Raw genomic sequence first — 12,669 nt, forward strand, 5'->3', positions numbered from 1 at the left:
CCTTCTGGGGATGATGGAAACCTTGCAAATGCTGATTCCTCCTGAGGTTGATGAGATTGAGAGGAGTTGAAAAGAATCCTAGGTGGGAGGAGATGATAGAGTGGCCTTTGGCTGGACTTTTCTTAGATAGCCATGGCAGAACCCTTGAGTTCCTGTGACACAGAGACTGCATTCTAGGGGGAGGCAATGGCTCAGAGCCAGGAGAGTGCGATATGTGAAAGTGTGTGAACAGAGATGACGGGTGAGGAGGGTGGTGGTGGTGGCCTCCATCTTTGAAGAAGAAGAAGAGGAAGATGATCTCTGTTTAAGAGACCCCTCAGCCCCAGGGGGTGAAATTTTGGGGGGACAGGTGTCCCAAAAGGAGAGGGACTGTGCTCTTTTTTGGAACTGGACAAAGCATCCTTAAAGGGAAAAACCCTAGAAGCAGCTCTGGTCCATGTGCAGTGGTGAGAGCACTGGACATGGAAGGAAGAGGTCATGATGGCAAATGTTCTCCGGGCGGTGCAACATGTGACATGGAAACACGAGAAGTTTCTACTGTTTCCTGGGTGAAGTCTGTGGTGCAAGAGGGACTCCTCTCTTCTCGAGAAATTGAGAATTAATTATCTAAAGGGTGGTGATGGACTGAGAGCGATGATTTAAAGGGTGGTAACAGAATTAGGAGATTTGGTGGGGGGGAGGAAGAAGAAATTTGGAAGGTTTTCATCCTGTGTTCTGTGTGTTTTTCCTTGTAGTTTTAGGTTAATAAAGTTCTTTTTTTCTTTCAGTCTTAAGGTGGAGCCTGCTCTGCTCTGTCTCTGATCACATCTCACAGTAGATACCAGGGAAAGAGGTATTCTCATGGGGGCACTGGCATTGCGCCAGGCTGAAACGATGACAGTTGCTATGGTCAGTTTCCATGGCAATAATCACCAGCTCCCTGTTGCTGTGGTCAGTCCCCTGGCAGCTCCATGGAGACCCCATGCCAGGGGTGGTTGCCATGGACACCAGGTCAGGCCTGGAGCCAGAGACCATTTTCATGGCAACCATCTGCAGTCCCAGGGTAATGGGATCCCAGAACCACAGAATTGGCTGAGTTGGGAGGGACCCATTGGGAGGATCCTCGAGTCCAACTGCTGGCCCTGCACAGGACACCCCAACAATGCCAGCCTGGGTCTGGCAGGGCTGTCCAAACACTGCTGGATCTCAGAGAGCCCTGGAGCTGGGACCCTTCCCTGGGGAGCCTGGGCAGTGTCCGAGCAGCCTCTGGGGGAAAACCTTTTCCTGACATCTAACCTAAGCCTGCCCCAACTCAGCTGCAGCCATCCTCTCCAGTCCTGTCCCTGGGCAATAGAGTGAAGAGGTGCCCACAGCTCCCAGCTAGGGACCTGCTCCCAAGGCTGTTGCCATGGCCACCAGGGCTGGGACCAGCTGGGGTTCTCGATTTCCACCTGCCGGCCTGTAGAAATGGGATTCCTCAAATTCCTGCTCCTGCTAAAACTGCGCGGCCGCTCGCTGCCCTCCCACCTCCCGTAGAAAGCACAAAAGGCAAAGCTCCCAGGCTGGGATAAGAACAATGTACTGGGAACAGCAACGAGATAAAGAACAAACAGAAACAGAAATAATATTGATAACAGAAGGGATAAGAAAAGCTATTTACAGGGAAAACTACATCACCACCGACTGACTCTTTCTGGCCACATATTTCCTCCTGCCTGGAAAGGACACCCTTCTTCTCAGGGAGAGAGAGAGTCCCTTTCCTGCCCCTGGCAATGACCTGAGGTGAGAGTGACTGTAATGACACAGCCATGGCCAGACCCTCATGTTCTTCCATCTCCCATCATGTCATTGGCAGGTGCCGCGCTGCTGCGCCGAGTGCACTTTACTCCCCTGAGAGCGGGGGGGAGGCGGCGCCGGCTAGCTGGGAGCACAGCAGCAGCTAGCAGCTGGGGGCACTACCCTGATGCGCCGGGGCGTCTGGGCAGCGCCTTCGACAGGGCAGCAATATCGAGAGGAGTGGCAAAAGCGGAGAAGCTTGAGAGAAAAGAGGGTCTAAACTCGCTTGGTGCAATCCAGGGTTTTATTGTCTCCAGGGGATCCAGGTGGGAAAAGGCAGAGAACAATGGGCAACAGCAGTATATAAAGGGGGTGGAACATAGGTACAAGACCCAATGGGGGAAACCGAGGAGGGGAATCGGTCATAACTGACACAGACAAGAACCAATGATACAAGAGCTAGGGAGGGGCCTCGGAGCACTTGCCCAATCACTCTGTGAGGAAGGGAGAAGTTTCTGGAGAAATGGGCAGGGCCCCGGGAGATGGACAGGGCCCGGGAGGAGGGGAAAAGCAACAAGAGGGATGGTAACCGTGGAAACGGGGGTGGAGACAAGGGCTTGGCAGTATGCCCAGACTGGGAGGGAACCATTTTAGGGAGAGGGGGAAACCAGGACTGAACCATCAAAATAGGTTTAGGATTACAACTGGGGGGAACATTACAAAATGGGGAGAACAATACAAACAGGGAATATAACACAACTGGAAACTGGATGCACACCACAACAGGCAGGGGCAGGAAAAGGGACAGGTGTCTTCCCAGCATGGATCACAGGGAACATGGATCACCAGAGCTCTTCCCAACATGGGTCCTCCAATGGGGGATGAAGCTGGAGCAGTGCACGAAGCTTCTCCGTCAGTTGGGTCATTCGCAGGGCTTCCCTTACTGGTGCCGGCATTGGTGTTTGTTCAAGTGAGAACTCTGGGTGAAGCTCTTCCCACACTGGGAGCACTCGTAGGGCCTCTCCCCGGTGTGGATGCGCTGGTGTCTGATGAGGTCGCAGTTGTTCTTGAAGCCCTTCCCCCACTCCGGGCAGCAGAAGAGCCTCTCCTCAGTGTGAATCCACTGGTGCAGGAGGAGATGGGAGCTGCTCTGAAACCTCTTCAGACACTCAGGACACTGGTAAGGCCTCTCCCAAGAGTGGATGCATTGGTGGATGATGAGGACAGAGCTGCACCTGAAGACCTTGCCACACTTGCCACGCTTGCCACACTCATACGGCCATTCCCCAGTGTGGATCATCTGGTGGCAGACCAAGGTGTTGCTCTGCCACCAGATCCCACACTCCAAGGTGTTGATCTGCCTTGATCCCACACTCCAAGCTGCTCATGGGTCCCCAGCTCTGAGCTCTGGCTGAAGCTCTGTCCACCTTCGTGGCACAGGGTGGCTCTTTCCTCCTCAGAGCACCCTGGGCTGGGTTTGCAGTACCTCCTCCTGTGGGATCTCAGGGATTTTCCTCCCTGTTCGATTCCTGTGCTGTGGAGTTGCTCAAAACAGCTTCTTCCACGAGGTTCTGCCGTGGAGATTTGTGGTCTCTATCCTCAGCTCCTTGTCTGGGGGAGAAAGGACAACGACAGGATAAGATTTGCCTCCATACCACAGGGAAGGGGAGGGAGATCTCCCCAGTGCATCCCTGGCATGACGGCATCAGCAGCAGGATTGTCCTGCAGCCAGGCGCCATGCTGGGCTGGGAGATATAGCAGGAAAGAGGGGGAAAGGGGCAGTGACTTCCTCCTCACCTGCCTGGGTGTCCCAGGATATCTTTTTCTTCCTTGCAGCCTCCTTCTCCATCCAGCCAATGGTTTGGGAAAGAGAAATCCTGGTTTGAGGGAAAATACAATGTATGAGCACATTGGGTTAGGGGGTTCCTACAGCCGAAGTCCATCTCTAGGAGTCACTGGTCCTCTGGTGCCCATATAAATTTCCAAAACACCAAGACTGAGGAAAACCACCCAACCCTGAGTTTCTCCTCTCTGTTCTTTGCTCTTTGGTCTCATGGAGGTCCCCCCTGTCTGGGCTGCTCCGGGTCAAGTTTGTATTGGTGTTCCCCCTCTCTGGGCTGCTGGTGCTCCCCGCAATCCCGCAGGTTCCCCTTCTCTGGGCTCACCATTTTTTCATCCCAGGCATCCCAGGGGTCAGCACTGTCCTTAGTCCCTGTTTCAGGACCCTAGGATATCCATGGGTCCCCCCTGTCCATGCTCCCAATACGTCCAGGCTTCTGGAGCACCCCCAGCTCCCGTATTGCCCGTTTCCTTGCCAGCCCTGCCGGTCCTGTGCAATCCCCACATGGCTCTGGGCTGACAGTGCAGCCCATGGCCCAGGCAGATCATTCTGCTCCCTGACACTACCTACCAACACAAGAGGACAGTTATCCTGCAGGCAAGTCTTCTCGCTAAAGACTGAGGCAAAGAAGGCATTAAGTACCTCTGTCTTCTCCTCTGCAGTTACTAAGTTCCCTCCCTCATCTAATAAAGAAAAAAGGTTGGTTTTACCCTTTCTTTTGCCATTAATATATTTGTAAAAACATTTTTTATTATCCCTTACAAAATTTGCCAAATCAGTTCATACTGAGATTTGGCCTCCCTAATTTCTTACCTGTGTGTCCTAGAAACCCCTCTCAACACTTCCTGAGAGACGTAACCCTCCTTCCAAAAATGATACATCCTTTTTTTTATTCCTAAGTTCCTTCAAAACTTCTTTGCCCATCCAGGTTGGACGTTTCCTTCATCAACTCATCTCTCAGCACACAGGGACAGTCTGCTCCTGTGCCCACAAGATCTCAGTTTTGAAGCATACCCACCCTTCGGGAACTCCTTTGCTTTTAAGGGCTGCTTCCCAAGGAACTCTCTGAAGAAGTCTCCTAAAACAGGCCAAAGTCTGCCTTTCAGAAGTCCAATGTAAGAGGCTTATTGATGTGCCTCCTGATTTCACCAAATATTGAGAACTCTATAATTTCATGGTCACTATGCCCCAAGCAGCTTCCAACCAGCACATCTCCCCCCAGCCCATCTTTATAGCCAAACAACAGGTCGAATATGGTCCCTCCCCTGCTGGGCTCACTCACTAGCTCTGACAAAAAATTGTCTTCCACACTCTCTAAAAACTTGGAGGCAGCTGCTGAATTTTACTTCTCCAGAGGCTTGTTCAGCCTTTAGCTCTTCAGTTCAGGAATTCAGTGCCCCAGGGCTCATTAACATTCAGAACACCTTAACAAGCCAAGCCTCTGGGAATAATTTGATTTATGTTTCCAAATCTTTTGTGGTTAATTCGACAGATTTCAGAACTGCATTCAAAGTGAATATATTATATTTACAAAGACAGTAAGAAAAGATTTTTTTGGTCCTATTCAGGGTTTTTGCCCTGTGACAAAGTGACCCAATGATAGCATTTGTAGGGGTCTTTTCAGTTGAAGGAGGGTACCGAAAAGGCGAATCTGGGAGCATCTCCAGGGAACAGTGGTTTGTTAATGAGCAGTCCTTCATGTCAAGGACTGTGAGCTGCCAATCCCTCGGAAGCCTAAAGAGGGACGGGAGGTGTCATCGTTTGAGCCTGGCACAATGCCAGTGCCCCCATGAGAATACCTCTTCCCCTGGTATCTACTGTGAGATGTGATCAGAGACAGAGCAGAGCAGGCTCCACCTTAAGATTGAAAGAAAAAAATAACTTTATTAACCTAAAACTACAAGGAAAAACACACAGAACACCAGCTCGGAGCCGGACAAGGGAGGGTCCACTCTCTTCCAAACCGGAACCCAAAAGGAAATTCCCCTGGGAGTTCACAGCTTTTAATCCCCCGTGTTCTCAGAGGCGTATCCATGCCCTCAGTGGACAAACCAGGTGCCAATATTAAAATCTGAACACTGATTGGCGTGACCACACCATTACAAAAAAACTTCATTTCCTCTCAAACTACAACAGAGGCCAGGTTGCAGGGGGCCCATGTCTTCTATAGGTTCCTTTTCTCTACGCAAATCCTGGAGCAGGTGCCATTTATCCTTACCTGTTTTTTGGATAACAAAAAATGGGGTGTTCCAGGGGCTATTAGATGGAACTATGTTCCCCAGGCGCAACTGCTCCTCTATTAGATTGTTGAGCATGTTTAACTTATCTTCAGGAAGGGGCTACTGGTCCACCCACACTGGGTCCAGGTACGTGTCAGGGTGGTGCACTCTGCAGTGGCCCAAGCTAAAAATCCCAGGTGGCATTGGGGATATCTAATCAGGCCCCCCATTGAGACAGAACGTCTCTGCCTATCAAAGTGATGTTACATGTGGTAACAAATGGCTTTACTGATGTGATTTGCCCCTCAGGTCCCTCTGTGCTTATCAGATACTTGCTGCAGAGGTAGTTGATGGCTCCACCGATGCTGGAGACTGCTGCAAGGGGGCACCAACTCCCAGTCACAGGGCCACTTTGCTCTTGGGATGGTGGTGACATTGGCTCCTGTGTCTGCCATTAGTGTAAGATCCATATATTTGTCCTTTTCGGAGATGGTGGCTTGTATGTTTGGTTTCTCCCTGCCCAGAATATGAGAAAAGTAAACATCAAAGTTATTAGAATCAGGGTCTTGTCCAGGCGATATATACATTTGAAAAGGAGAATTCTTGCACAAGGTCAATGGAGGAGTGGTACATGAGATAGTAACTGTAATTTTATTAAAAGGATCGACTGTAATAACTTCAGAAGTATCGGTTATTTGATAAAGGTGTATGTTCATTGTCCCCCAAAAGAAGTACTTGCCTGGAACAGTCGTGGTACGGAGGCTTCAGGTATCCTGCCGGGACTCTCACAAAATCTTCATCCAGTAGTAAGAGATGCACTGAGCTGCAATGAACTTGACACAAATTTTGATGTAATTGCTTTTTCCTTCTGAAGTATTTGAGCCCCTCCTTGCGACTTCAAGTCTTGGAAATGAGCCATCCCGGAACTGGGTCTCCTGGATGGTAGGGAGACTCTGTTGCTGCTGCCTGCCACTTGCTGTCATCATGCGGGGTTGAGGTGCACTCTGCCATTCATTTCCCAGGCGGCGTGGCGGCAAACCATTCTGAAGCACATGAGTTGAGGTAACAGAGGATTAAATAGGGCTCTCAGACAGGGGATAGGAACAGTTGCCTGCACATGGCCAAACTGTTTGCAATTAAAACACTGGATGTTATTTAAAGTCACCATTGCTTTACCCACCCGTTTGTTCACAGCCACTGCCAAAGTCTATTCCAGTGAAGTGGCCTTAGTACAAGCAGTAACCATTTTCATGATAGAAGGCTCGGGATCTTGAGGGAGAGCCCTAAGAATTTTCTTTGTGTCTGGGTGTTGCTTTCCCTTGAGCTAAAAGTGGCTACTGGGGATATTTCTCCTCAGAGACACCTTCGGCTCGCAAGCAGTTACTATTAAGCACTCGAAATAGGCCCATGCAAAGCAGAACTCAGTTTTACCTCTAGTAGAAAAGTCCAGGCGATAGTGAAGAGAAAGAGAGCGTGTTCTGCTGGAGGGTTAAATCCAGAGTTTATTCCAAGGTATTACAGTTCTGAATCTCAGTACTGCTCCAACAGACGGTGACCACATGGCTCCAACACCTTTTAAGCTCACAGGAAGGTGGAGGGGGGAGGACAGGTGAGCCACCAACCAGGTGGGAGGGGGAGGGTCTCAGGGAACAATGACATCTGGACAGGCCAATGACCGCAGGCCTGAAGGGCATCTTTTGAACTTCTGCCAATCTCATGATGCCCTTCCTGAAATGTGGATCTTGATACAGTAATCCGGAACTGGGCAGGGGACTGGCAAGGAGGAAGTAGTCACAGCTGAGGGGAAGAACCTAGCTTTACACCACGACATCTGGGTTTTGCATTGGACATAGCCAATTTTCTTAGCAATACATCCCTAGCTTCCACATTGTCAATTTGTCTCCTGATAGCTTCACAAGGCTGTCTATAGATTTTATAAAAGGCTCATCTACCCCTTGATGGATTGCTGAAAATTTCTGGTGGGGGGTGGAACTGTTGGGGATCTTTAAAAGTGCCATCTTAGCAGCCAACTTGATATCATTTAACACATCCACTGGCAAGGTGGACTGATCTTCTGGTCTGTTGAAGATCCCGTCTTCAGAAAAGGCATTCAGGGCATCATCCCCCAGCCCAGCCACTTGACGTTTTTCTACTAACAGTTTCAAAAGTTTTTTCTACTGCGCTTCCCATAAAAACTCAGTGGGAGACAGCAGGGCAGTCATGATGTATCTCAAATCATGTGGGATTAGGATAAGTCCGGTAAATGTCAAGTCAAATAAATTTTTAAAACAAGGTGTATTCTTCCCATAATCTTTGGCTGATTTTCTCAGCTCTTTAATTTCCGTGTAGGCAATCTGTTTCCAACATAGGGCACCATTTTGACTCAGAATGACAGGAGCAACCACTCGGTCAAGATCCCTCACCAGTTCTAAGTCACCATCCCTAATGGCCTCCTCTCTGATCCACACCCAGCTACCACCCAGTCTGCTGTTATGGCCCAGAGTGCCCCTGTCCTCACTCTCCTTGGAGGACTGGGGCCACGCAGGCTGGAGTGCGGGGTCTTTGACTGGCCAGTGGTGCCCAGTGGCTTGGGCCCCAGCAGGCCAAGATGGCTGGCTTCTGGTCAGGCCTACTTCTGGTTCCAATGTCATGGGAGCTGGAAGGAGCAAGAGAAGGAGAAACGTGGCCTGGTGGGAGGCCAGACCCACCCATGGAAGACTCACCCGGGGGAGGAGAGGAAGGGATGGAAGGGACAGAACCTGACGCACAAGATGTCGACGCATGGGAGAGGGCGGGGCCCAACGCAGGGCCAGAACTGGATGCAATGGGATGTACTGATGGAAGGGCAGGAGGAACAAGGGGAGAAGAAAGAGTGCCATTTTGTGGGCCGAGGTGGTCAGCCACGCCGTCAATACCATTTTGGACAACTGTTTTACATTTGCACAAACTGAAACTTGAACCGGGGACAGGGGTCTTAGGATCAGGGAAGAGGGTAGGGTCTGGACTGGGGTGGCTAGCCCCAGGCTGGGAAGTGGACTGAGTGGGACAGGAGGCAGCAGAGAGCAGGTGGCAGCCCTGTGTACTTGGGCAGGATCTGTATACTGCCCCACTCATAGGGAAAAGAGGTCTAGGATTAGGTGGGGAGGAGTGCACGGAAGGAAAACTGAGTGCCCCAACCTTCCCTTTCTTTTACTAACTTAAGGATAGGATCTAATAAAGGATTAAATTTCCCCACTTTGTAATTCCCCTTAACTTGTTCTAGGTAAATACATTTCCCAACTTTTCACCAGAAAAAAACAGAAAAGGTGTCTTCCCAAGAGGTCTCAGGGAAGTGTTTAAACAAAAACTTTGACCTCCCTCTTAGCAAAGGAAATGTCCCTCAGCATCAGGATAGATTGGACTTTTAGACAGAACTCCTTCTGTGCAAGGGAAAGATGTTCCCCCATTGCCCTAACTGCTTTCTCCCCACAAGGTGAAAGGAAAACTAAAACAAATGAGCCCGAGCAGGATGCTCTTTTTTGTCACCCAGGTCACTCACCAAATCATGAAGGCACAGGGAAAAGGAAAGGCACCTCATGGGGCTGGCTGGCTCTTGACGGTCCTCTTGGTTTGCTGAAAGCTCCCCCCAGAGCTGCTAGCAGGTCTTCTCCTGTGAAATGCAGTCAGTTGTCTGCAGCCCAGGCAGAGCAGTCCTTGTACAAAGAAGGTGCAGCTCTCCCTGGAGCTCAGTCCGAATGGCACTTATTTCCTGATGCAACAACTCACAGAGGCGCTGTGCCGAGGAACCGCTCTGGGGAGCTGGATGGCTGCCCAGGTTCCTGTTTGGGTGCCAGCTGAGGGAAGCCCTGGGCAGGTGCTGTTGGGATGACGGCCCTCCCGAGAGTGATCCCCTCCCAGTCGGGGTGACTAGCTCTGTCAGCCCACCTTGCACTCAGGCCTGGATGTAGCAAGGCAGGCATGACCAGAAGCTGAAGGAGGGCCCTTGACACAAAGGATCCAACTGGGCTTTATTGAAGGAGCAGCAAAGCGTCCAGGGAAGGTAGGGTGCAAGTGAGGCGAAAGACAGGGTGTCACAGACACATTTTATGAAAAATCCTTTACTTAGGATTTTCCCCTCCTGAGAGCTGAGTGGCCTCAGGAACAAACTGTAAACAATTCTTATCTGCTGCTGTGGAATGCAACATAGGAAATCTGTGATTGGCCCCGTCAGACTGTTTGCAATTAAGAGCCTATCACAGTTCACCTGTCCAGCTGGTCTCGGTCTGAGAAGACTTGTTTTGACATTCCTTTTCTATTCTTAGCATAGCATGGTAGTGAAATCCTTCTCTCTATTCTTTTAGTATAGTTTTTATATCTTATATATCATATAATAATAAATCAAGCCTTCTGATACATGGAGTCAACTTTCTCGTCTCTTCCCTCATGATGGGACCCCTGTGAACGGGGTAACAGCAGGGCAGTCAAGAAGGTCCAGAGCCACAGCTGAAGGGTTTCAGGATCAAGAAGCCAAGGAGGGAGGGTGCTGATCTCTCTCCTGGGAGCTGCAGGCACCCAGGCTCAAGGCACTAAGAGCTCACGGTCCCCCCAAACAGGGGAGGGGATTGGATATATAACTGGGGAAGGGTAGGAGGGGTTAGGGTACAAACAAGCCAATAGGGTTGGGGGAAAGGGGAGGAGCTAGGATGGGGTGACACAACAGCAACCAATGGGGAAAGGAGAGGGGAGTGGTTTGAGGCAGAGGCCATTGAGTAGACTAGGATACAGAACTTCCTGGAACAGGGGAGTTACACATCATTTGAGTGGCAGTGCTGTTTTACATGGAAGAAACAGAGGGCTCTGGGAAAAACCCAAGTCCCTCACCCTGAACTACATGGTAGAGTCTTCCCAAGGCATCTCTGCTTCAATGTCTGGCCCATGACTTCCCACAAACCTCAGCCATATTCTTTTGCCACCTTGCAAAGTTCTTTTGATTTCCCCATAGGGGATGGGTTCCCGCAAATTGATTGCTGTCACCATTCTGTTACATTTACAAATAACGGGGAAGGCCAGGATCTTTTTGGCCAGCTCTGAGTTACCCTCCCAAGTGGCTTCCCTCTGTAGCTTGGCCCAGCAATACTCAGATTCAAAGTTGGAATTGGAGTCTGAGGAATTACTGCTCCCATCCTCTGAAGATGATGGAGGGTGCTTGATTACAGTGTGTGGCCTCGTTGGGCGATTGGAACCTGCCTTATGGTGGGTGGCAGTGGAAACCAATATGGCCTTCTTCTGGTCACCATCATCCTGACTTCCGGTTCCGGAGTTGAGGGAACTGTAAGTGGAGGGACTGTTGAGGGAGGAGCTCAAAGCAGAGGGCGCGTGGATGGGGTTTGCAATGGGGAGGCGTTTCCCAATGGACGGGGAGGGTCCCATCATTGTTACTGTGGGTGGCTGTGTAGCTTCCCCAGGCAGGTGCTGTCGAGGTGCCTGTGGCACTGAAAGTGTTTTCACTTCGGGCTGCGTCAGCAACTCCCCCAGCCCACCAGACACCGAAGCCCAGATGGAGTAATTGAAGCCTCACCAGAAAGACCAGAGGGCTCTTAATATAGTAAATCCAGCAGGGTTTATTGAGGGTAGATCTGAGGGTCTGAGAAGGGTGAAGGCAAGAGGGATTCAAGGGCCAGACAAGAGCACAACCTCTGCTGAAGGGAACCAGTGGCAAAGAGCCAAGAATAGGGGAGGGACCAGGGTATATAACTGAGGGAAGATGGGAGGGGTCAGGACACAAACTATACAATAGGGAAGGGAGTTAGGGGAGGAGTTGAAGTGGGGTGACATGGGCTGCACCAATGAGGGAGTAAAGTGGGAGTGGTCTTTCAAGGAGAACCAATGGGGAAAAAGGAGGTACAGTACTTTCTAGAACTGGGGGATGAACAGCAGTTGACTGACAACAGTGCATTTGCATTGGAAAGCAAGGAGTCATGGGGGGTTGTGTCAGTTTCTCACACTAAGTTAAACAATGGTGTTTTCCCAAGGCATTCTGGCTCTGTCTTTCCCATGCCTGCCTCTCGAAGGATACACCTACAGTCAATACAGGAGGAGGAGGAGGAGAGGAGCCAGGTGTGACAGGGAGCACAGGAAAAGGAGAAGGAGCCGGAAGGTGGCCATTTGGGGGGAGTAAGGACAGGAAAACTTGTGCAAGGAGGGGACAGAATAGTTGGGCTGGCCACGCTGCCAGCGCCATTATGAGAAACAGTTAACATGGGGGTACATAACTGGGTATGTGGGCATCGGGAGGCAGTTGAGGGGAAGGTCCAGGGCAGCATGGCCAGTGCTGTCCTGGCAAGGAGAGAGAGGTAATCAGGGGGTGTCAGGGTGACCATAGCAACCCTGTGCCATTTGGTGACAACCGCCTGCCAACTCCTCCTCAGGTGGAGAAGAGGGTTTAGGAGCATGGGGAGAGGACGAGGGGGAAGGGGTTTTCAACTGGGGCCCAGAACCTGAAACTTTCCCCAGCTGATCAGTACACTTACAATAACGTGAAATAAATGAATAAATTTAACAACTGAAGGATCCCAATTTGCTTGAACTAAGTAAAATTTTTTCCTGACTTCATCCCAAAAAAACCTTAAAAGCACAGAATCGTAACATGCCAAGGGAAAAAGACCCAATTATAAATCTCTTCAAGTACCCTTTAGAAAACCTAAATTTCCCCGCAACAAAGGCACCCACAACTTGGAAGTAAAAGTCCCTCTGAGGAGGGCTCAGCTTAGGATGGATCAATTTATTTCCCATCCTCAATTTCTCACTCCCACACCCAGCAGAAAATGAGAAACAAAAAAAGACCCAAGAAATTCCAAAAGTCCAACTCACAATCTT

At 50.3% G+C, this 12,669-nt stretch overlaps 1 protein-coding gene across 1 annotated transcript in view; it reads right to left on the reverse strand.

Moving 5' to 3' along the window:
* Window positions 1-3,301: 3,301 nt before the first annotated feature.
* Window positions 3,302-12,669, reverse strand: part of LOC127060599 (TOG array regulator of axonemal microtubules protein 2-like) — a 38,945-nt gene continuing 29,577 nt past the window's right edge. Inside the window, exon 11 of the mRNA XM_050984278.1 lies at window positions 3,302-3,366. Coding sequence (XP_050840235.1) covers window positions 3,302-3,366 — 65 coding nt within the window. The remainder of the gene's footprint in view (window positions 3,367-12,669) is intronic.

Source organism: Serinus canaria, chromosome 25, assembly GCF_022539315.1.
Source record: "Serinus canaria isolate serCan28SL12 chromosome 25, serCan2020, whole genome shotgun sequence".
Taxonomy (NCBI): Eukaryota; Metazoa; Chordata; class Aves; order Passeriformes; family Fringillidae; genus Serinus; species Serinus canaria.